This window comes from Lissotriton vulgaris, chromosome 2_1 (genome assembly GCF_964263255.1).
Source record: "Lissotriton vulgaris chromosome 2_1, aLisVul1.2, whole genome shotgun sequence".
In the NCBI taxonomy this organism is placed as follows: Eukaryota; Metazoa; Chordata; class Amphibia; order Caudata; family Salamandridae; genus Lissotriton; species Lissotriton vulgaris.
In genome coordinates this window covers 2,089,475,860-2,089,500,197 of record NC_141687.1, presented here as the reverse complement: position 1 = coordinate 2,089,500,197, position 24,338 = coordinate 2,089,475,860, and the positions used below count along the sequence as shown (strand labels likewise).

The 24,338-nt window shown below is 43.2% G+C and overlaps 1 protein-coding gene across 2 annotated transcripts in view; it reads right to left on the bottom strand.

Moving 5' to 3' along the window:
* UNC13C (unc-13 homolog C) overlaps positions 1-24,338 on the bottom strand; it is a 1,328,864-nt gene that overhangs the window by 178,088 nt on the left and 1,126,438 nt on the right. For both annotated transcript variants that reach the window (XM_086958316.1, XM_086958317.1), the window contains 2 exons: positions 18,268-18,391; positions 14,628-14,684 (listed from right to left, as the gene is read on the bottom strand). In XM_086958316.1, the coding sequence (XP_086814442.1) occupies positions 14,628-14,684; positions 18,268-18,391 (181 nt within the window). The remainder of the gene's footprint in view (positions 1-14,627; positions 14,685-18,267; positions 18,392-24,338) is intronic.

The window sequence follows — 24,338 nt, the reverse complement described above, 5'->3', positions numbered from 1 at the left end:
GAGTCGAATAATATACAGCTTAATGTCAGATCCTTCCCTTCCTTCTGGTACATTTAAAATGCGTATGTTGCTACGCCTCGCATTGTTTTCGATCACCTCCATTCTGTCCGCCAGAGCAGTGTCCTCTTTTTTAAGTTTGACTATGTCCTCCTTAACGTTTTCCAACTCGAGAGACATAACAGCAGTTGTTTCTTCCAACACTCCGGTTCTTGAAAAAAGCCCATCTATCTTGTTATCTAACGACTCGCAGTAAGACCTAATCTCTCTCTGAATTTTTGATGCGTCCTCAAAACCCCGTTTAATGTCTGCAGATAAATTAGAAAACATAGATAATATAGAGGAAGGCGAGAGGTCTGAGGGTGTTTCAATGGCGCAGGCAGAGGAGCCCATCTGTGAGTCAGTACTAGGACTGGGAGTAGGGCCGTGAACAATTTGTGTCTGGATATTCTGATTTATGCTTGGAGAAGATTCAGATAGTTGACTATCACAGACTTCTATCTCAGGTCTAACATCCTCCTCCAGGGAAATATGCTCACTTGGGAGACTACAGGTCTCTTCTCCAGCATTACTGATTGATACCTCAGGAGTTATAGCTGTTATAACAGTTATAGCAGTATCACAAAGAACTGGGGAATTACTACAACTGTTACCCTCTTCAAGAGTCTGATCTACAGATATCCCCTTAGGCAAAGTGGTTAGGCTTAGATCTGTCGATCCGATATCTGTGAAGTCACTACCCTTCACCCCAAGATAACCTCCATTACGAACCTCTTCCTCCATATTTCGTGTTCTTGGATCTATAAGAGCCACACTATTGGGTGTTGGTATGTTCGGAATTTTATGAGAGGATAAAGAAGGAGAGGGATTACTCTGCGCCAGGTCCAAGACCTGGGGAATGGCCTTAAAATATGACCGCAATGAGGGCGTTATCTTTGAGCCTGGATCTAAGATAGTTTTTAGAATCTTAGATTTTTTTTTTGCTCGTTTAGGTTTAGCCTCAGAGGAGAGATAAGAGGAAGTTTTTGAAGGAATCTTATTTGTATTAGAGCTAGATCTAGTGTTATCCTGTACCTCTTGTTCTGACTCCAGCCTGGTATCCAAAACTAAGGGCCCGCTCGCCCCCCCTTTCTTCCACCAATACTTCCCCCCTTTTCCCCCTTTCCTTTGGGGTATGCTTTGATGTTTATTAGATTTTTTGCCGCTATAACCTTTGTCAGTGGCAATTTCATGCAGGGTTATAGGAGGCTCCCCTTGATTTAATCCGTGGCTTCTAAGGGAGGAAGAACGTGTGTTTTTTACCAGACTGCTGTCACTCCGGTTAGCGCCTGTACCTGAGTTCAGCTCTTTATCATCTATGGCTGCTTGCAACTTCAGACCTCTACCCCCACCTTGCCCCCCCTTCACCTCAGTCTCTGCTGACTTCAACTCCGTTGAACCGGTACTTGCTGCTACAGCGGCAAACTCCAACGCATCAGGATCTACTGCTGCTGCCACTGCTACTTGATTCTCAGCGCCGAAAGCCGCTGCATAATCCTTCTGAGGGTTCTGGACTTTCTCACTCGCACCTCTTGCTGAATCCCCAGGGCAAATATCCCTGCGACAGGACCGCAGTTGCCTCCCGCGACGCAGCTCCAGGGCGGCTAGATGCCACTTCCAAAGCGCCGCCGGAGTCCGAGTCTGCTGCAGAGCCGCCGGTGAGCAACGTGAAAGAGCTCCGACGAACGCTGACTCCCCGATCACGCTGCAGTGGATAAGCATGGAGAGCGAGGAGGGACCAGAGTAAACGGTCCGAGCAAACTTTTTTGAAAAGGGGTTTTCTCTTGTTATTTAGTAAGTATTGCTAAATACACATGAGATTCATTCATTCATTGAAAGCGGTGAAAGCTTTCAAGAGTCCTCGGATTTTACGAGCAATAACTAAGAGCTCCGCAGGAGCCTAGAGCGGAGCACCACGGCAGCTATCCTGCTGCCGCCATGTTCCTCCACACGAATGTCCTATGTCTTATCCAAGTAGAACCTCAACACCCTTCTGACATCCAGGGAATGTAAAGACCTTTCCGCTGGAGTGGAAGGATTTTGGAACAAAGTTATAGTCTGATTGACATGGAAATCAGAAATCACCTTCGGAAGGAACTTAGGGTGAGTACGCATTACAACCTTAGCAGCATGAAATACAGTATAAAGTTCTTGACAACACAATACCTCAATTTCAATCACCCTGCGGGCCGATGTAATGGCCACGAGGAAAGCCCCCTTCCAAGACAAGTGCTGCAGTGAAGCCTTATGAATGGGTTCAAAAGGTTTCTTCATCAATCTGGATAGCACCACATTCAACTCCCAGGAAGGCGAAGAACTTCGAATAGGAGGGAACACTGTCTTCAGTCCTTCCAAAAAATCCTTAATCACATGGATCTGGAAGAAGGAAGTCAGTGAAGGAAATTTCCTGTATCCAGTTAACGCTGCGAGGTGAACCTTAATAGATTGAAAATTAAGGCCAGACTGAGCCAAATGCAAGAGATATGGAAGGACAACATCTTCCTTGAAGGTCGTCGGATCATAGTTCTTGGAAGTGCACCAGAGGCAGAACCTCTTCCACTTGTAGGCATAGGACATCCTAGTGAAAGGCTGCTTAGCCTCCTTGGGAATATTCATGCAATCCTCAGGAAGATTCAGGTGTCCATATTGCACTATCTCAGGAGCCATGCCACCAAACTCAACGATGAGAGGGTGGGGTGCACCATCTGCACCCCGAACTTCGTGAGAAGGACCGGCCCACACGGCAGCCGCAGGTGAGTTTGGAGAGCCCAGTGGAGCAGGTCCGTGAACCACCACAGACGGGGCCACTCCGGAGCAATGAGGATCATCCGTGCTCTGGACTGGGACAGCTTGATGAGCACCGCCGGAATCAGAGGAATGTGTGGAAAAGCGCCCAGAAAGCGGTTCGACCAGCTGATCGATAGCGCATTCCCCAGAGTCCATGGTTGGTAATACCTGGAGGCAAAGTCTCAGCATTTTCTGTTTTCGGAGGTGGCAAACAGATCTACGTCTGGAGTGCCCCACCTGTCGAAGATGTCTCCTAGCACTTTGTCGTTCAGAACCCACTCGTGGTTTTCTTGCACCAGCCTGCTGAGTGCGTCCACCTGAGCATTCAGCACACCTGGCACATGGATTATCGTCAGTCCTCTGACTAGCAGCCAGTACCAGATCGCCTGCGCTACTTGTGACAGTGTGCGCGATCTCGAGCTCCCCTGCTTGTTAAGGTAATACATCATGGTTGTATTGTCCGTCTGCACAAGCAAGGAGTTGATCTGGAAGGACGGATGAAAGTCCTTCAGTGCCAAGCGGACAGCTCTGCGCTTGAGGAAATTGATGTGATACGTGGACTCCGCCGGGGACCACATTCCCTGGATCTGTAGATGGTCTGAATGAGCTCCCCAGCCTTGGAGAGAAGCATCCGTGATGATAGTCTGAATGGGAATGTCCTTGTGGAATGAAACCCCTTTGAGGAGATTCCCTGCTGAGCACCACCATTTCAGGGACTGTTGAGAGTGAAGGGACAGCTGGATCCTGTTGTCCCAGCTCCCCCGCTTCTGGTCCCACTGATCCTCCAGACATTCCTGCAGCGGCCTCATGTGGAGGCGTGAGTGTGGTGTGAGGAAGATGCAAGAGGCCATCGACCCCAGTAGAGAAGACACCGTCCTCACTGTCGTAGATAGAACCGCCATGAGAGCCTGAGCCTGAGCCTTCCAAAGGATCGTCAAGCGTCGCTCCTCTGAAGGAGACACGCTTGCTGAAAGAGTATCAATGGAGGCTCCCAAGTACTGTAGGCACTGGACAGGAGTCGTAACAGACTTGGACATGGTTATGTGTTACCCCAGCTGGCTCAACAGAACAGCCGTCCTGTGGAAGTGCAATTGCACTTCCTGGAAGGTGGAGGCTTTGATCAACCAGTCGGCAGGTACAGGTAGACAAACACCTTGTTCTTTCTCAGGTGAGCCACCACCACTACCATGCACTTTGAAAAAGTCCTGGACGCAGACTTCAGTCCAAACGGTAGTACGGTGTACTGATAGTGATTTGTGCCAACCAGAAATCGCAGCAACTTCCGATGTTTCTGTGCAATGAGCACATGGAAGTACGCATCTTGCAGATCTATTGCACAAAGCCAGTCTCCTCTTTGCACCTGAGGATAAATCTGGAGCAGAGACAGTATGCAAATCTTCTCCCTGCAAACATGTTTGTTTGCTTGTCGCAAATCCAGAATAGAACTGCGAGCAAATGGGTGGAATCGCTGGAGGAGGGCTGACGAAACGAAGTCTGTATCCATTGCAAACAATATTCAGCACCCACTTGTCCTGAGTAATTTTTCTCCACTCTGCCAAGTAATTCTGTATGCTTCCCCCCACCGGAGCGGGTAACGGAAGAGGGGGAAGTAGCACCTCAGGGCTTAGACACGGCCGGGCCCTTGTTCGCCGAGGAGGACTGATGTCCGCCTCTGCCCCTCTGACGCTTCTGGAATGGTTGCCGCTGGTACTGCTGCTGTTGCTGCTGTTTAACTTCTTGACGACCCTGCCCTCGTCTTTGAGAACCATACCGCCTCTGGAATGGGGGAAGGACTTCTTCTGTTCTTTTGGTTTCTCCAAACCAACGGCTTTAAGTGTCTCTACCTCTGCCTTCATTCAGGCCATCTCCTCGTCCGCATGTGACCCAAAGAGAGTCGATCCAGAGAATGGTAAATTAGCGACTCTCTGTTGCGCCTCCGGTGTGAGAGATGTAAGGCGCAACCAGACATGTAGTCGTAAATTGATACCATAGCAGTAACCATGAGCCACCAGGAGAGAGGCGTCCGCCGCAGAGCTGATGACCTGATTGGAGACCATCATGCATTCATTCAAAATTTCCTGGAAGACCTCTCTCCTATCCCTCGTAAGTATCTCCAGAAATTGCTGCAGGGACTCCCACAAGGAGCAGTCATAGCGACCCAAGAGCGCAGAGGCACTCGCCACTTTCATGGAAGTTGCCGCCGTCCCTCAGATTTTTGGTCCAGCTGAGTCCATCTGACGACTTTCCTTATCTGGCGGCACCGTAGAAGACGGGGCAGTAGCATGCTGCTTCTTGGCCGCAGTTACGATAACAGAATCTGGTACCGGATCTGATCTCGGGAACGCTGGATCGGAATCCGGGGGCCTGTACTTCTTCTGAAGCCGGGACGGATCTGACTATACTGAGTCAGAAAACACTCCATAGCCGGTTCCTCCAGTCCTGGCACCAAGGGCAACAAGGGGCGAGACAAATGCCGCTTGTGTAAGGTTTCAAATATCACCGATGTAGAAGGTGTGGGCACTGTTAAAGTGATGCCCCTCTCAATAGCACCTCCTGAAATGTAACAATGTCATTCCTCGGTGACACCCTCGTATGGGGGGAATCCGATAAGGTGGGAGAATATCTCCGGCCACTGGAAGAGTCTGTATGACGGAACCGTGACCTATCCCTCCGGTGACGATGACGGGACCGTGTCGAAGACCGACGGTCACTCCGCGCTCGATGTCTCCTTCTGGACCGTGATCTAGACCTCCTAGTCCTCGGGCGATCCACTGGCCATACAGGAGGTGGGAGATGCGGAGGCAGAACCACAGTCCTAGGCAATGGAGGCCTCGTAGACGGTGACGGAAGGTGCAGCAGAGATGGAGGAGGCAGTTGTAGAAGCGGAGGAAGAGGCAAAGGTGGAGAAGTCAGAGGAGGAGGCAAAGGAGGTAGCTGAGGAGGCTTCCTCGGAGGCAATGGCGGAGCCACTGGTGGAGGCAATGGGGTCCTGGGCATAGAAGGTAAATAAGTCTGATAATATTCAGATTCCAAAGACCTAACCACTCTCCTCTTCTTCTGCGCATTGAAGAGGATACCCTGGAGGCAGACCTCTTTTCAGCCGAGCGCCGGCGCCGCCGTGACCGGGGACTCGTCGATGCAGAAGACAGGCTGACTACGGAGGCAGAGGACACCGTCCTGTCCCTTGAACGCCTTCTCAATGTTGACTTTTCCTTCCTCGACGTCAATCACTTCGCCTTTCTGATTCTTGACTACGATCGTCGAGACGTCGATGAACTCCTCTACGTCGACTCTCTTCTCTTTGACGTTGACTTGTCTTCCCTCGACGTCGAACGTAGAGTCGACCTCGACGGCGAACGGCGGTGTTGCCTCGACGGCGAGCACCGGTGCCTCCTGGACTCATCTCGACGTCGATGATATGTCGATGCCAGTGAAGTCCTCGACATCGACCTCGTCCGAAGTCTTGACGTCCTTTCCATCGACGTCGAACGTCGACAACGCTTCGACCCAGAGCTCTGGGTTGACGGGGAACAGATAGTGGTCATGCCTCTCAATGCCGACATCGAAGCCATTGACGTCGACCGGGACCGGTGCCTCTTCTGGGCCTTTTCTTGACTGGAGAGCCCCCCAGAGGCCGAAGCACGGGCAGAGGACGATGACAGAGTCCCTCCATGTCCAGACCTACCTGGTTCCTGATGTCTCCTCTGTTCCAATCCTTGGAGATGAATCTTCTCCCTGTCACGCAGGGTCTTCCTGGAGAAGGATTGACAAATCTCACAGGCTTCAGGGACATGAGACAGAGTATACATACTCTGTGGGGGTCAGATTTAGCCTTCTTCCAGGCACACTCAGGGCACTTGTTGAATAAAGCTGGCATATTCGACAGAAAGAGTGGGCAAAACTGGCTAAAAAACACAGCAAAGGAGGAAGACCCCAGATGCCGAGTGAAACACTCAAAACACTTGAAAAGTGCCAAAAATTGAAGAAATACCCAATAAGGGAGAGCTCAATGCTACAGGGTCCTGCTAGCAGGAGCTGGAAAAAAGAACTGAAAGTAAAAGGACTTTGGCAGTGCATCCTGTGATACCGAGGGTCTCTGGAGAGTTCCTTAAAGGCACGGTATCCCTTTTCCAGACACATAATGGCAGCCTATGAGGGCTTGTCTGCCCAACTCTTCATCTCTATCATTTCAAGGATTTTGGTGAAGGGGAGTTTTCTCTTTGAAGTAAACTTGGTAAAATGTGTAAAATCTAACATTGTTGGCTATCCTTTTCACTGTTTAGATAAAGTGGTGGCCTTTGTAGCCTTGTGTTAGGCTGCATTATTTGTCTTGATTTTCTCTTAAGTGTCTATGCAGGACTGCAAAGAAGACATTTTAAGACATTATTTTTGATTGCTCCGGGCTCCACGCACATGGGCGGGACTATTCACTAGATTATGACTATACACAGAGATCCCCTACTACAGAACTGGTTTTCCAAGACTGGGTAAACTGATAGAGCTGGGACACCAAGGTAGCTGAGCTTTATAAGCTGTCATTCAGTATTTCTTGCGATCATATGGATCCCTTGGGCTTTGTTAACTTTAATATTGAGGCTAAAAAAGAGTAACTTGTTTTGCGTAGTAGAGCTTGAAAGGCAATAATATGGGGGTAAGCCTTGAGGTTTGAATGAGAGAAGATGTTCCAAATGACCTTCTTGAGCATCCAGCTATGCTCCCAGATATTTGGTATGTATTATTTACTTCTAATGAGTTGGTTATCTCAAGGATAGCAAACCCCTTCCTTTTTTAATTTCTGCCCAAATATATTCAATTTTTCTAGATACACAGTCATCTGGTTCCCCTTACAATAAATGTACAAAACATCTACCAGTTTTTTTAAGTTGACTCCTCTTAGCTCCAATTGAACTACTTCATTGCATACTGAAAAGATGCAATGCACTGAGGGCTGATGATTGAGGGGGGTGAGTCAACAGTATCACTACTGGGTGCTAGGACCAGAGATGCATAGTTTAAAAGCATTGGATCGAGTACTACTTTGCCTCATTTCTCTCTGAGAAGAAATCTTGGCAGAGGGTGACTGATTTGTGCAGCCCCTAACTTGCACCCAAATGCTCGTGCATTAAAGCTGTACGGCTCATAAAGGATTAAGGTATTTGTCATCTCATTAGTTTTTGACAGAGTGCATCTCTGTTGACATGGAGAAATGGGTTGGTGAAAAAAGATAACATAGGAGTATGCGTTGCTTTTATGCATAGTTCTTGGACTTGGCCCTCTCCGCAGGATTATCCCCAAACCTTTTACCTTCACCCTTCCTATTTTTCTGAATTTGTTTTTTGTTGAACTTAGGACTGTGCACTTTACCACTGCTAACCAGTGCTAAAGTGCTGGTGCTCATTCCCTAACATATGGTTGTTAGACCTGGCACCCTTGAAGTAGTCCCCCCTGACTTTTTGAATCCACCTCCTACATTTTTGACTGTGTACTTGACTCCCTTTTTTCTGGTACTCTGAGCAGTTTACTACTGCTGATCAGTGCTATAGGGCAAAAGCTACCTGTGTAAATTGTGATTCTGAAAGGTTATCAATGTTTGGCATATTTGATTTGCCAGCAAGTCCCTAGTAAAGTGCACTGTGTGTGCCCGGGGCCTGATAATCAAATGCTACTAGTGAGCCTGCAGCACTGGTTGTGCCACCCACATGATTAGCCCTGTAAGCTTGTCTTGGATCTGCATTGCAGTGTCTGTGACTGCAGTCTTAAACTCCCATGTCAACCTGGCAAGTGCACCCACTTGCCAGGCCCATACCTTGCCTTTTTCTACATGCAATACATGCACATACATAAACGGCATACACTTGGATATGGTTGAATGGGTATTACTGAGATTGAGACACTCCTTTTATGCTGGTGGTGGACAAGTATGGTCGACTTTTGGCTAATAAACTTAGGGCTTAACGTCAGGCGGCAAGGGATGACACCATCTTGACTCAAGATCGTACAGAGGTCATAGGGGAAAGCCCCATTGTGGCGACCTTCAGGAACAAATAGTGAATGCTTTATTCAGTGCAGTATGCTCTGAGGGCTTACCTTCATGGGGTGTGTACCTCTAGCCTGACTTCCACACAGGTAGGCACTTTGGATCAGACGATCCAGATGGAGGAAGTGATCTCGTCAATTGCTAAATGGAAGCCCCTTAAGTCCATGTGTGCTGTTGGTTTCTCTGCCTTTTTTCATAAAACATTTTGTGCCACTTTGTTGCTGCTCCTCACTAGGATTTTCAACTCCCTTGCTGAGGTGGGGAATTTGCTGTCCTCAAAGCTGGAGGCATCCATTGCTGTTACTCTAAAGCCTGGAATAGCTAGAAAGCAATGTGGTTCCTACCTCCCAATATCCCTTCTTTATGTGGATATTAAGCTCTTTACTGATGCTCTTGCTGGCCCTTTAGGTGCAGGAGTGTATCCCGACTAGTCTGTGTTCGTCCGACATCACCAATGTGGTGGCAATACTAAAAGTATCGTTCACCTCATTGATAAGGCTAAGCACTGCTGGAGGGAAATAATGCTCCGAGCAAAAGGCACTAAGAAGGCGTCTGACCAGGTACATTAGCCTAATATGGAGGAGGCTCTTCAGCATTTTGGATTCAGGTGGAGATTTTGCAAGTGGACCCTGTGTAACTATAGGGAACTGCAGGCGACAGTGTTGCACAATAGCCACAACTCCACTCCATTCCCTATTCACAGGTTAACGAGGCAGGGATGTTCGTTAGCATTCCTACCTTTTACTCTCTACATGGAGCCCAGAAGGTCCAGGGCAATCCACATATCAATGGGGTGCATTTCAGGGGAGAGGAACACACCATCAGTCAATATGCCAATGTTGTGATAGCTGCATTTGACAATCCATTAAGAGCACTCCCTGCCTTTTTTGAAGGAGCTTGAGAACTTGGAGAAAGTGGTGGGCTTTTGGGTTAACCTCCAGAAGTTGCAGACCCTGAACCTTTCAACTTCCCTGGCTACATACACATTATTAACTGTCCAATATCCGCTTTAAAGTTCATCAACCTCAGTCCCTTACCTAGAAGTCAAGATGGATCATATGGTGCAATTGATGGTGGCCATTAATCACTGGAACTTGCTTTGGCAAGTGCAGCAGGATCTGGTTCAATGGAAGCACTATCGTCTTTCATGGCTAGGATGAGTGATGGTGATAAAGGTGACTATCCTTCCACGGGTTCTGTTCCTCTTTCAGGACCTCCTGTTTACCCCTCCCTTAGGCACGCTGCAAACCCTGCAAGATGAACTGAATCGCTTCATCTGGGTGGAAAAAAGACCCCACATAAGTCGGGAACAAAGCTATTGTTACTTGCTATTGAACTCGGATGAATCTGAGAAATGCTGGCTCTTTATGTATAGAGCAGTAGCAAGTAGCTCTTTATCAATGGAAAGTCCCATTATTGTGCAGATCACTGAGTGAGTAGGGTCTGTACTCCTCCCTTATTACTTGAGCTACACTTTGGGTGTGGAAAACATTGAATTTGTTTCCTTACTCGCTGACATCCATTTTGGGTAACACAGGTTTCACACTGGCTTTGGATCGTACCACTTTCTCTATGTGGCAAGTAGGGGTTGAGGGTCTATGGGTATTTATTTTATTGAGCAGAGCTTGTCCCTGTTTAGCAGCTTCGGCAGGTCTTTGCATTGCAAAAATCGGAAAAGACACACTATTTACAGATTTGTCATTGGCCTACTCATCCTACCATCCAGCCTGGAGCACAGAACCTGCTTACTTCTTTTGAAAAGTGCCTTGTGTTCAAATATGACGGCCTGATTGCTGAAATCTATGCTATTCTCCAGCAGCCTTTCCGATTATCAAATTCCCTGGGCAGAAGAACTGGGAGCTTGAACTGGGGAGGACATTGATGACTAAAGAGTGAGATGAGATCTTTTATAGGGTGAAGCACACAGACTGAAAACTGCCAGTATTTAGGCAGCCACATAAAGCTACTTTACCCCAGTCAGACTGCATATGGTTAACCCGAATAATAGTGTGGGCTGCTGGAGAGGCATTGAGTCCCAGGGAACCCTGCTCCATCTGCTTTTGGATTGCCTGAAACTTACGTGTTATTGGGACACAAAACTGATTGACATTGACACCAAGTTTGAAATGCAATTGCCCAGATGTTCTGCTTGTATGTTTCTAGGCCTACCAAATGCACTTACTTTCATGTGCAAATCTTGCCGCGGGCGACATATAGGTCTTGCACTATGCACTGCCCTTCACAACATCCTCACTCACTTGGGAACAGGGACACTTCCATTCCACACTGGGTATTTACAAAGGATCTGGCACATATTAGCGATGAAGAAATTGACCCTCACATTGGCTAACCAGGGAGATTCCTATAAGGAGCTTCGGTGCCCATACATCGTTCTTCTCTCTGAGGAATTTTGAGAGCTGACCTCTCATGGGTACCTTCATTTACTGCATTTGATGGAGCCAGAATCCCTGGTGGGCGAACCGTACTGACCCTGAGATAGGAAAGTGGGAGTCACTATTTTCTTGTTTAACAAAGGACCTCGGAGTGAAATATCCAGAGGAAGGGATTGGGTGGGTGAAGGAGGATTGTTTTGGTGTTTGTATCTTTTTTATATGGATGTGTTTACTTCTGTTGTGAGCTCTAACTTGAACCTTTTATTTGTTTTCTTAAAATGCAATAAAAAAAATTGAACCTAAAATAAATTAAAGTCCTGAATCCTTTCTGAACTATCAGGTGTCAAATACCTCACACCCAGCCCTTACTGGGACCAGTTTTCATACCTCATTATGATCCAGCATTGGCAGGGTTATGCAGGCTAATAAGCCTCCAGCATATTCACAGAGGGAAAAGGTAATTTTCCAGTAGGCAACTTTATTAAATATCTATTATTAATCTTATTTCAGAATTGAATTGGATTTTAAATAAATACAAACAATAGAGCCTTGACCATTACTGTAAATTGCCCTAAAACAAAGATAGCAAAATTACCAGATAAATATACCCACGGGGTTTCCTCTTAGGGGTTTCCATAGTGAAAATAGTATTTGGGGGCTTATCAATATAGAAGCATGTTAACATTACATTTTTTACATGCCTCTTTTAAATAGTCGGTGCCCTATGTTGTAGGCTACAGTGCCTAATTAGGGGTGACATTAATATTTAAAAGGAAGGTTTAAAATGCAGCAGTCAGGCTACATTAGTAGAACTGAAGCCATGTTTTCCTTGTCACGCTACTGGGTGGCATAACAAGTGCTGCAATTCACACTGACATGTAACTTTCCATGCCTTGATTATTGCATATACCCCACATATTCTGGCCTCACAGTAGAGTTTAATAGCCAATCAGGGATTATCCAATCTTTACATGTTTAATGGGTCAGAGCACATATACTAGAAAGGCAGTTTCCAAATCGGTAGTGTTGAAAAACAGCAATAACATTCAGCAAAAAAAGGGTAACCATGCAAAAAGGTGTGTTTTCTCATACAGTCCCTCCCTAGCTAAAAAATAAAATAACCACAGCCATTCCACTGGCGGTTCTATCCGTTTTAAGCAGAAATGATGTGGAAGAGCCTTCTGCATTGGTGGAGTCAATTCCAGCCTCACATTCTACTTCCAAGCCCACTCCCTGTGGGGAGTTGGGACATCTCATTTTTAGCCGTTCACAGTACAGCAACAATCAGGCTCAGTCACAGCCACTAACCTCCTGGTCCATGAGGTACTCTCTTCATCTGCAGACCCTATTTGGGATTAAGTTGACCCTAACCCTCCCACAAAGGCATCCTAGAAGGTGAATAATACCACCATGGCCAAAAATTGATGTGGCTCGTCTTGCATCCTACAAAAGGAACCTGTCCCCAAATTAAGCCCAAGCATCCCAAAAGGCAAGCAACCAACTAACAGCTGTTAATCTCAGGAAGCAGGACCCTAGCTATTCACTGACAGGTGGATGGATGCCCCTATCTGGTGCCTGAATAGGCCTGGCTTCCAGCTGTTGGACTTCCAAGGAGTCTCCCACTTGCTCCTGAGGTCCCTTCAGCCTTTTAGGTTTTCAGGCTTTGCAGAGTGGCGGGGAGATACATTCTCAGGTAGCATATAGCCTTCTCTTACTATCAATTTTCACATGTTTTAGAGGTCAGAGCATGTATACTAGCCACTGGACGGCAGAGACCCAGTGTGCAGAGACTACAAAACATCCTAACAGGGGCATTTGCTCGCAAAATAACAAGCAGTAGTTTGAATCAAACACAAATATTTAATCACTAAATTTCAAGAAATTTGGGTATATTTAATGGAAAGTGAAAAAGGGAGCATGTGGAAGAGGGAAATTCTATAAAATGAATTTTTAAGCAAATTAATGTTATCATTGAAACACCTATTAATTAGATACAAATGGCTCAATTCATTGAACATATTTGTAAAAATTAGAAGATTATAACTGGATATAGATGAATATATAAATGTACATGCATGACACATACTAGTATGTGAAAGAGCTTAGAATAAGGAAAGTTTCAATCCAATGTGGATTTCACCACTTAACAATTGATGTGTTGAGTGCAAGGGCTTAAGAAGCAATTCTTAGAAACTTTGATGAAGTTTCAAACTTAGCAAAATTTAGAGTCTTTGTAATTACTCTCTACAGTTAATCTATGCTATCAAATATGTCTTTTCTTGTACGTCAAGTGATCTATCTTGGCATCAGAACTAAAGCTGTTCATAAATTACTATTCAAAACTCTGCTTGTTTACTCTTGGAATTATAAAAGCAAGCTAGAACCATGACCAACTGGTATGATTAAGTGCATTTATACAGGAAAGTTATTTATGTTGTGTGTTTTTAATTGAAGTATACTGTGTAGCTGGGGATTTCAATATTCATGAAGCCATTGTTAAAACAGCTTACGGCAATTGACATAGATTCTGAGAAGCGCATAATGGAGAAATAACTCAGATACTGCTACAAGCTTTTAACTAGGGGTGGGCATAATTCGCGAAGTAGCGCTACACGTAGCTACGCAAAGTGCACTTCGCACTACGTGAGCTATGCGTAGCATTACGCGAACTGCGCAGTAGCGTGTTCGCACTGTGCAAGATGTTATTTTCAATGATTGCACAGTGCAGACAAGTATCCGGCACTGTGCAATCATTAAAAACGGCATCTTGCACAGTGCGAGCTGTACCTTTCTGCCGCTCAAGTAGATTTTTACTCGAGCTGCAGCTTTCTCAACGCGGACTGGTAGTTTCTCATTGTGAGTGGTCGCGAGCATGCACGACCACTCGCAATGAGAAACCTGACCTCCCGCGTTGAGAATCTTGCCGGGAGGTTTATTTTCCATGCTCGCGATCGGCAACTTGATCTTCACAACCTACGCGAGCGTAGCATAGTGCTTTGCCCAGGGTTACTTTTAATAACACAAACTCCAATACTGCATACACTAAACATTTTTCTAGATCCACCCAGAATATCTGCCGAATTAAAAAATCACTGTGACAACACTGTTCACATGATTGGCACAAAATGCATAGCTTTCAAATTTTTACTGAACAAAGTTGGAGAGTTCAACATATGATAATGCTAGCTACCAGAATGGCATTTTAAATGGAATATTAGTTATAATCATTCTGTATCCTTTAGAATTAATTACGGTCTGCTCAAATTAATTCTTGGTCTATTTCATCCTGCCGTCTTGTTCTATGCACTGAACAACTTACATACATTATTTTAAAAAATGTATTGAATAATTGTTTTAGAAAATCGTTACAATACCTTCAGCTTTGATAATTGTCCAAGATCTTTAGCTGCACTGAAAATCATTTGGGCTCCCTGAAAATAAAGTAACATATATTGATCCATCAACACCTGTAGAATGATAGGCAACGTTCATTGCCTGTAAATTCACACAGTACTTTTTGATCATATAATGTATTCTGCCCACAGTAATAAACTTCAGATAAGACCCATGCTTCATCAGTTTTTTTTTCAGGAGGAATCATTGTAAATGAAATGGAACATATCCAGCCACAAGCGAAAATATTTGCAGGTAAAATAAGGAGATTAAAAAGAGTGTCTCTCATAAGTTATGGCCCTTCCTCATACTCAAAAATCATAATAAATATCATATAACACTCTGCACATCTATAGATGTCTCAGAAATTCCATGACAAAATATATTTACAGTGCATTTATGGATATAAAATAATGCTTAGATTATGTTAAAACCATTGAACCATGAATACAAAAACGTATGCTCTATGAATATACCTAATATAAAAATATCATCAATTACATCAATACCGACCTATGAAACAATATTTACTGCCAATATTTAGGAACTTATAAATTAACATTCAACCCACTAGCACTATCATTGGTTGTTTATTTACACAAACTACATTCTTATTTGATGGTGCACATCATTTTGACTTTCACCTATATCCATCCATCAATTTGCAGAATATGCTTAGTTAATGATCTTCAGAAACATCTTCCACTAATTTGAAGGTTTTGAACACCATTCAATATGTCAGGCCATTCTTGGTGGCACACAGGCAGTATTGTGAAAGAATATTGGAAACACACATATCGTTGGGACAAAATATTGTGTCAAAAATATCGAGGGCAAAAATATAGTGAAAGTAAGTTTCAATAGGTGAGTGAAGTAATACTATATATAATTCCACATAGATGTACCTTGATGATATAAGTCACCGGCCTGGAGCTGGCAATAAGAGGACTTGCATCAAGATGCATTGTGCTACGTTGGATCCACTGAACATACCAGGCTGGAGCCTGTTGTCTCTCTGTAGCTCAGAAATGGAGGTCAGCCAACTGAACCTTGGAGACACTCTAGTAGTCCTGAGTTCAAGCAGCAAGGCAGGTCTCAAACAGCTGGGCGGTTCTCAGGCTGGTCAGTCCTCAAGTAGCAGGTCAGTCCTCAAGCAGCTGGGCAGTCCTTTTTTGTTACTACAGAGAATCCACTACGGATCACAGAGGTATCAGCTACTTTGCTGAACTTCGACTGAGCCTAATCATTGGTCCTGCCCTAACATTGAATGTATCACCATACCTAAATCAGAGAGGTGGACGTACATTTTTTGGCTTAAGGGCATAAGGTAATGGCTTTGCAGTGTACAGCTGGTCTCACACTTCCCTTACAGTGTATTTACCAATACCTCATAATGTCTTTGTAACCTAGGTCCCCAAAACTAAAGGACCATTTTAACCTTGGATTCGCTTGATCCATTACAACACTTATGGTTGGAGCATAGCCCCAAGTATAATGCTGATACACATCTTGACCAGGTGATATTTCTATGGCGCTTAAGAAGATGCTTCCGATTATTTTTGCACTCGGATAGATTTATTTACAACACTGACGCCAATTGTCATTTACTGCACAGGCTGTTTTTTCCCAGGTCCTGATGAAGATACATGGTGATGTTTGGTATGAACATACAACTCAAACAGGATCGAAACGTCGATTATTATAAGAAATAGGTGTTCCATAATTCACTTCCAAAATAGGAGGATATCTGTCTGAACATACAAATGTGTTTCTAACAGACAACCAACTGAGTTATTTGTGTATTTTATGTTCAATTGCTAAATATCCTGTGCATCTGATTTTTTTTTCATGATTGGTACACTTTGTCGAACACTTACTTGTGTTATTGTATATGTTACATGACAGTCCAGTGTTTTTTTTATATATTACCTGTGTTGCGCCACAATATATGATTGATAATATTCCATGCCAAATATTACTTTTGTGTCAGTTGCGTTTCCATGTATTAATCAGATGTATCACACCATTTAATTGGTAATCCTTAGGCTATCAGGAGATACATCAGGTTCATTAAAAGAAGTATTGCATTTCCCTACAGAACCAATTGTTGTTCCAATGCTACTGTGATACCCATTAGTCTTAATGGTCCTCATAAATAAGGGTCGATTCTGGCTCTGAGCAACTATTTTCTTTCGAGGGGAGGGGGTTTGCGGGATTGCACAAGGTTTTAATTTCTGTAAGTTATACAGTTCTAGTATATATAGGTTTGATACTGGTGAGTTCGAACAGTAACCATGCAGTTTATTTCCACTTCAGTAGTTGTGCCTATATTATGATTAAATAACCAAGCATGCGTCTTTTTGATTGCACACCAATAGCATACTTTTTTTAATTTAGCTACATTAGTTACAGTAGGTGCAATAGAATGTAACAAACTGTTATGTCACAGTTAAACAAAGGAAAGTAGTCGCCAATAGCTATTTACTTATAATAAGCAGTGATGCATTCATTGCCTTTATTGAGCAAATACCAAAGTTCTGGGATGCTATCTTTTCTTTTTAAGTGCATCACTTACTACTTTGTCCTGTAAATTGAGATACTTTTAAGCTAATTACATCAAGAAAGATAATAGCACCCTTTGCTTTTCAATTCATTTGAGAAAATGAAGTGTGCAGATGTAAAGTATTTTCTCTGTAACAGATGTTCTATTCTAATTCAAACATTATATTCTAAAGACACATGCACCTAAACCAAAATATTACATGTTATTACAATTATTTCCACTTTTTAACATGTGTTTTTTTTAAACGTTCCTGTGAAATATTTTTTTAGATAAATCTTCTGTCATTTTGCTATAATTTATATCTTGCAGTAAGCGCCTCTGAACGGCATCATGGCGGCAACGATGTTTTGTATCCGATCGTCATGTCGGCTCCCTTTCTCATTCGGACGTGCTCTTTAAACAACGCATGTGCTCAGCCTATTGCTTGTTCCGTTGTGAACAATGAGCACGGGCCGACAAGTTCATAAACTTCTCACTTCAAAGGTATGTAGGCACTTCAATTTGTCCCTCATGTATTTTTGCTCTTTTAGGCACTCTGTTTTCAGACCAAACTTACATTTTCCATCTTATCACAAACACTGACATGTTTTCCCTTTACAGCTGTTGTAGCTTCACATATGCTTGTACTAATTACCTTGTGTGTCTCTTTGTAAATGTCACTCTCTTTGCTGTTTTAGGATGCTTGCTTTTTACATACTGTGTCCAATAAGTTTACATTTACCTTTCTGTTGTGGAGTGCACTGCACAAATAATTTCGATTATTTTTTATAAAAAGCTTAAACAAACATCTTCAAACATATGATCCTGAAAAATCTATATCCCGTGACAGCAGAAAATAAAAGTTCAAAGGTTAATCATTATAGAGATCTTCTCGTATACTCAAAAAATCAATAAAAACCTGAAAGCACAAAGAAGAGAGGAATGAATGAAGCTGAGCCATATTTTTTACATATTATATACCATCAGGTCCATATGCTCAAAAGGTTTAAATAACAGAGCAACAAACAGCACCCCACAAGACAATTTTTCATTTAATAAAGGAGAGTTCAGGCACTTACACTTTGGTCTGTCAATGGAGGCAGCACGATTTGTTTTTCAATTTTGTTTAGGACTAACTTCCATAGCTCCTTCAAAACCCTTTTCAGAACTGTCTTCTCGCAGATCTTCGCTGAGACAGAGAGGCTGAAATAAAATGAAACAACGCTACAAATGTGCTTGTATATACATCGTTTTACTAAGGAGGAGCATTTACAATTACTTTGATATCTTTGAAATTCGACATGAAACCAGATCTTCTCAATGAAAAATGCAACATACAAGAAAGGCTAAGTATTCTGTCAACATAATGTCTATATATCAACATGCTCATTAATATACTCGTTGTATCAGTGAAAAGTCGAATATTTATCTAAAAACAAATCTATCAAACAATAACACAGAAATGAATTAATACACAAAAGAATAAGATTGACGAGAGAACTAATTTATTAACTCTACAGTTTTTCAAAAATCATTTTGCAGATGGTAAATAAACATCTGCTGTAGTGCTGTAGAATGCAAAGATTAAATACATCTTATCACATACACCCGATTGTATTTTTATTCATTCATATACTATTTGTGTGATGACTCAGACAACATTTAGTGTACCGATATTGTAGAAGTTATATGAGCTTGTGGATTCAGAACCCTTGAAACAAGTATTAATGAAGAGTCCTCAACACGAAATGTACCAATAAGGCATGAATTTGTCTAAACTGGAAGGCAATTATACTCAGATCGATTTAGGCACCAAGAAACATCTGGTTTGTGCTAGTTACAGACCTGTGATGCTGACATTTTACAACAAAAAATCCTGTATTAAAATTTATACTGCTTTGCCCACAGAACAAAAGCCTAATAAAGCATCACCTTCAAAATGAAATGCTTGAAGGAACATTTAACTTCTTTAAGAAGGCAATGGACTTAAACGTACATTTCCCAGAAGCATATTAATAGCTTGAATACCACAGGCTAGTGTTACATAATTAATCAATATTAATTGATGGAGGACTTTTGACAGATACATAACCCTCCATCTGGAACTAATTCATTGGTCAAGGAACAAGGAAGTGCCAGTAGGAGACCTCTAGAAATTGATTATTTATAAACATTTCAGGCAGAGAATTGCTAATATTAATATAGTCATTTGGCAGCAACACCACATTTTGGTCTCCAACTTTCTGGCCACTGGAACTGGGTTATTTGCCCATTCCTACAAGTAAAGTGAAGAAATTAGGAATCACTTTTGATTCTAAGCTCACATTTGAAGACCGTGCAAACAATGTCACCTCTGTATCCTTTTACACATTAAAATTGCTTAGGAACATTTTTCCGTTCATACCTGTCAATCTACGCAGGCTTGTAATCTCTACTCTGGTCCTGTCCAGACCCGACTACTGAAATGGTATTTTTGTCAACCTCCGGACAAAATGCCTAATTAAACTACAGATTGTACAAAATGCTGCAGCACACATTTTGCTGGATATTTTTAAACACAAATCTGCCACAGCTGCATTAAGAGATTTACACTGGGTACCAGTGAAAAGACGCATTGGGTTCAAAGTTCTCAGTGTAACATTTAAAGCAGTCCATGACATAGGACCAGCCTTTTTCACACGGCATTTCCAGCGATATGATCCTACTCGCCATCTCTGCCCATTCTCAAAATCTGGTGATTCCCAGGTTCAAGAAAAGCTCCTGGGGTGGCAGAATCTTTTTGGTTGGCACTACTAGACTTTGGAACTCTCTTCCCCCGATATTAAAGGGTGAAACTGAATTGTAGGCCTTCAGGAAAGCTTTAAAAACATGGCTGTTTAATCTCTGAATTCCTAACTAGACTTGAATGAATGAATGAATGAATGAATGAATGAATGAATGAATGATTACACATTTCTATAGCGCATGGTTACCCTGAGGCATCCCAGCACTTACGTGGACCAGTCATTTCCATTAATTTTAGCAGAATAGGAAGGTTTTCAGCATTTTTCTAAACCTGAGATGGTTCTCCTCCAAGCGGATAGCATCTGGAAGATTATTCCAAAGCTTTGCAGCCTGTAGAGAGAAACGTCTGCCCCCGGTGCGCGATCTCCTGATCCTGGGGATTGCCAGTAGATTCTTATTACTGGATCTCAGGGTTCTGCATGTTTGATAAGGAGTAAACAGGGGTGCAAGAATGTCTGCTCCGGAGTTATGCAGGGCTTTATGAGCAATAGTCATTGCTTTAAATTCAATTCGTTGTTGCACAGGCAACCAGTGTAGTTGCTTCAATGCTGGTTTGGCAGAGGTTCTGCGTGGGATATTTAGTAGCAATCGGGCAGCACAGTTTTGGATGGTCTGAAGGATCTTGATTGTCCCTTTAGGGGCCCCTAGATAGACTGCGTTGGCATAGTCTAATCGTGATAGTATAAGGGATTGTACTAGGATCCTTCTAGCCTCAAAGGGAAGTAGTCCTAGGATCTTTCTGAGTGCTCTCATGAGGGCATAACCAGTCCCTGCTACCTTCCGGGCTTTGACCTGAAAGTTAAGGGCTGGATCCAGCCACACTCCCAGGCTTTTAATTTGCTCCTCGGGGGTTGGAGGCTGCCCCAGGGAGTCCGGCCACCACATATCCACAGAGGTAGGTGGTTTATGTCCTAGCATCATGACCTCTGTTTTAGCTCCATTAAGCTTCAAAAAAGAGTCATTCATCCATTCCTGGACTTTGCTAAGACAGGAGGAGAGATTGTTATAAGTCGTCTCCTGCCCAGACAAGGAGATGATAAGCTGAGTGTCATCAGCATATGTTACCAATTGTACTCCCCAAGGTTGCACCACCTCAGCCAAAGGTCTCATGTAAATATTAAATAGAGTAGGGCTGAGGGATGACCCCTGGGGAACACCACATTGGAGCTGTATTGGGGCTGAAACTATATCATCCTCAAATACTGAGAAAGTCCGATTGGAAAGGAAAGAGCTAAGCCAGTTCAGAGCGGTCCCAGTGATACCTACATCTCTCAATCTCTGGATGAGAATCGTGTGATTAACGGTATCAAAGGCCGCACTGAGGTCTAATAATAGTATGGCCGCACATTTCCCTTCATCCAGAATCTTCCTGGTTTCCTCAATTACTGCCACAAGGGACGTTTCAGTACCCTGTTTACATCTAAACCCAGTCTGGGTGCAGTGGAGCAGATTATTAGCTTCAATGAAGGTGGATAAAAGAGAGTTGACATGTTTTTCAGCAATCTTGCTAACAGTTGGCAACAAGGAAATAGGACGATAGTTGGAACAATCGTCGGGATTGAGGTTGGGCTTTTTTAATAACGCTCTTACTCTTGCTTGTTTCCACATAGGTGGAACTACCCCAGTGGTCAAGGATGTATTATTCACATCCTGTATCACGGGAGCCACTGTGTCTGAGACAAGCTTGAGGATGGTTGGTGGGGCTACATCACTAGGTGATCCAGATTTCAGATTGCCCAGAAGCAATTGGGCCTTGTCGCCATCCAGGGGAGAGAATTCATTAAGCGTAGGTAGGTCTTGTACCAGGGGGGGGTTAGACCTATTGCAGTCACCTGTGGCCGTCACCTGAAAAGATGCATAGATGTTTGCAACCTTTGTGGCAAAGAAATTTGCCAAGTCCCTGCAGCGCGGGAGTGCCATAGTTGAGTCCATAACGGGGGTGGGAGGGGTAACCAAAGCTTTAAAAATTTTGAAAATTTCCCTGGAGGGGCTGGCAGCTAAAGAGATTTTTTCCTGGTAATAGTTAGATTGAGTCGCTTTTATAGCCTGCTTATAATTGCGTAAGGCTAGTCTATAAACATTTTTACTATCTTCACCGTAGTCTTTCCTCCACTTTCTCTCCTTCTGTTTACATGTCTGTTTAAGAGTTCTCAATTCAGGTGTGTACCAAGTTTTTTTGTTCGCCCCTTTCCGATGGGAAAGTTCAGTTTTGGGCAGAGTCGCCTCAAGAGATTCCTCTAGCCAGTGATTAAATCGCGCATTTGCCTCTATAGGATCTATAGGGTCATTAGTATACTCTGGCTTAGTTTTCCTAAGTTCTGATGTCCATTTGTCCACAGGCAGTTTGGACCAGACCCTGCACATTTTTTTTGAGACCTTGGTCTGTATTGATTGCTTATGGTGGGTCAAGGAGAAGGACAAAAGGGTGTGATCCGACCAAGGAACCACTGTTGAGTTTTCGAACTTCAGCGCGTTCATATTGGTATAACAGTGGTCAAGGGTGTGACCTGTTATATGTGTGGGCCCTAGAACAATTTGTTTGAGTTCAATCACCTCTAAAGCTGTTGACAGTTTTTGGCAGGCATGGGTGTCTCCTTCGTCAAGATGTATATTAAAATCTCCTAGCATAGTGAAGTTAGGGGCATTGCAGGAGAGGTTGATAGCACAGCTCACGAGCTCTTCACAAAATTGGCCGAGGGACCAGGGGGCCTATACACAAGGAGCCCTTTACGGCACAGTTACTGGACGAGCGAGCGCCTTGACACCTACGGGTAATTGTTTGTGCTTTATGAAAAAAAAAATCATTTAATTTCATTTAATTCTCCAATATTAATATTTTTAATGCATTACAGTGTTTTGCATCAGGAATGTTCCTTTTCAGTATTTCCTATAGTTTCCTTAACACGCTTCATGTTTACATCCCTTGAATGATAATTTGTTATTTTTTTACAAATACTTCTCTGAATTTTCCAACATGCATTTTAAGAACATATCTGAAATGGCCTATGGGTGCAGCATTTGAAGGTGCAGTCAAATGACTTTTTGCAGGAGCCTATTTTTTTATGCATCTGGTAATTGTGGAAAAGTATATTTTTTTCACAGAAGTATCCCTCTACTCCGCCAGTTTATTTGCATTGTCTTCCTAAATTCCCAAATTTACAATTTGCAGACTCTGCACTAAAATGTATTAATATATTTTTAAGTGAAAACTTCAAAGTAATATAATATTCGTGAAACAATTTGGCTAGTTTTCAGTTGCGCATGGTGGGGTTTTGCTAACCTCACCGTGTTGGCATCAGTGGTACATACTGATGTACATTTTTCACAAATGATAGCACGCGGTGAGCACAGCTGATGGTCTCCACCATCCTAGCCACACTTTCCTCAACACACAGGAATGCCTTCTTAGTATCTGCCCAGCGGTGCATGCACGTGCACCCGCGTTTGCTGTCGGCACGTAAACAGATTTCTGTCTCATCAAGTGCTGTAAATGGGCTACAACATTTCAGCAAGCAGACAAGCTCTCTCTGTGATTACAGGAGATTAAACCGGACCCCTGTATACGTTTATGGCCCTAATACCACGTTCTGACAGGCTGTCATAAAACTGCAAATACTTCTCAATGCCGTGCTATGTTAAAGAACAATAAATGGTGCAGCAGCCAGGATACGATACTGCACGGCTAAATACTTATAAGGTCCCAAAGGCAAGACCAATTGCATTACAAATGCTTGTTCTTATCCTCCTTCGATCGTCCTCAAACATCATACTAGTGAACAGAACGGAAATTCAGGTCTGTATTCATTTACTACCGCAAAGAAATAGTTTAACTTCGCCAAGAAGAGATTGACCTTACTTGGCTTAAACTACTGGGAAATTCCTATACCTTATTGAATTCACAGCATTCTGTGGCACTAAATGTTAGTATTAGGCTTAGCCCTGTAAATTGTATAGCGAAAATGCAAAACAATGGATGATATTTCTACACAAAGGAACAAAGGGCTAGATGTAGGTAAATCTTATTTACCGATTCATAAATACCGAATTTTAACGATTCGGTATTTATGAATCGGTAAATAAGATGTAGGGCCTTGAAGCCCATAGGAATCAATAGCAAATACCGATTCGGTAATTACCAAATCGGTAAAATTACCGAACTGCCAAGGGGGACAAGGTGTCACTTTGACACCCTGTTACACCCCTGTTTTGCATGTATGTGTCTCACATGGCACAGGTGTGCATGTACACAGGAATTCGTTATTTACCACCCAATGGTATTAGGTGGTAAATTACAAATTCTAAAGGCCCTGTCGCACTGTTTAAAGTGCAAACTACATAAGAAATTACTGATTCTGTAATTTTACCG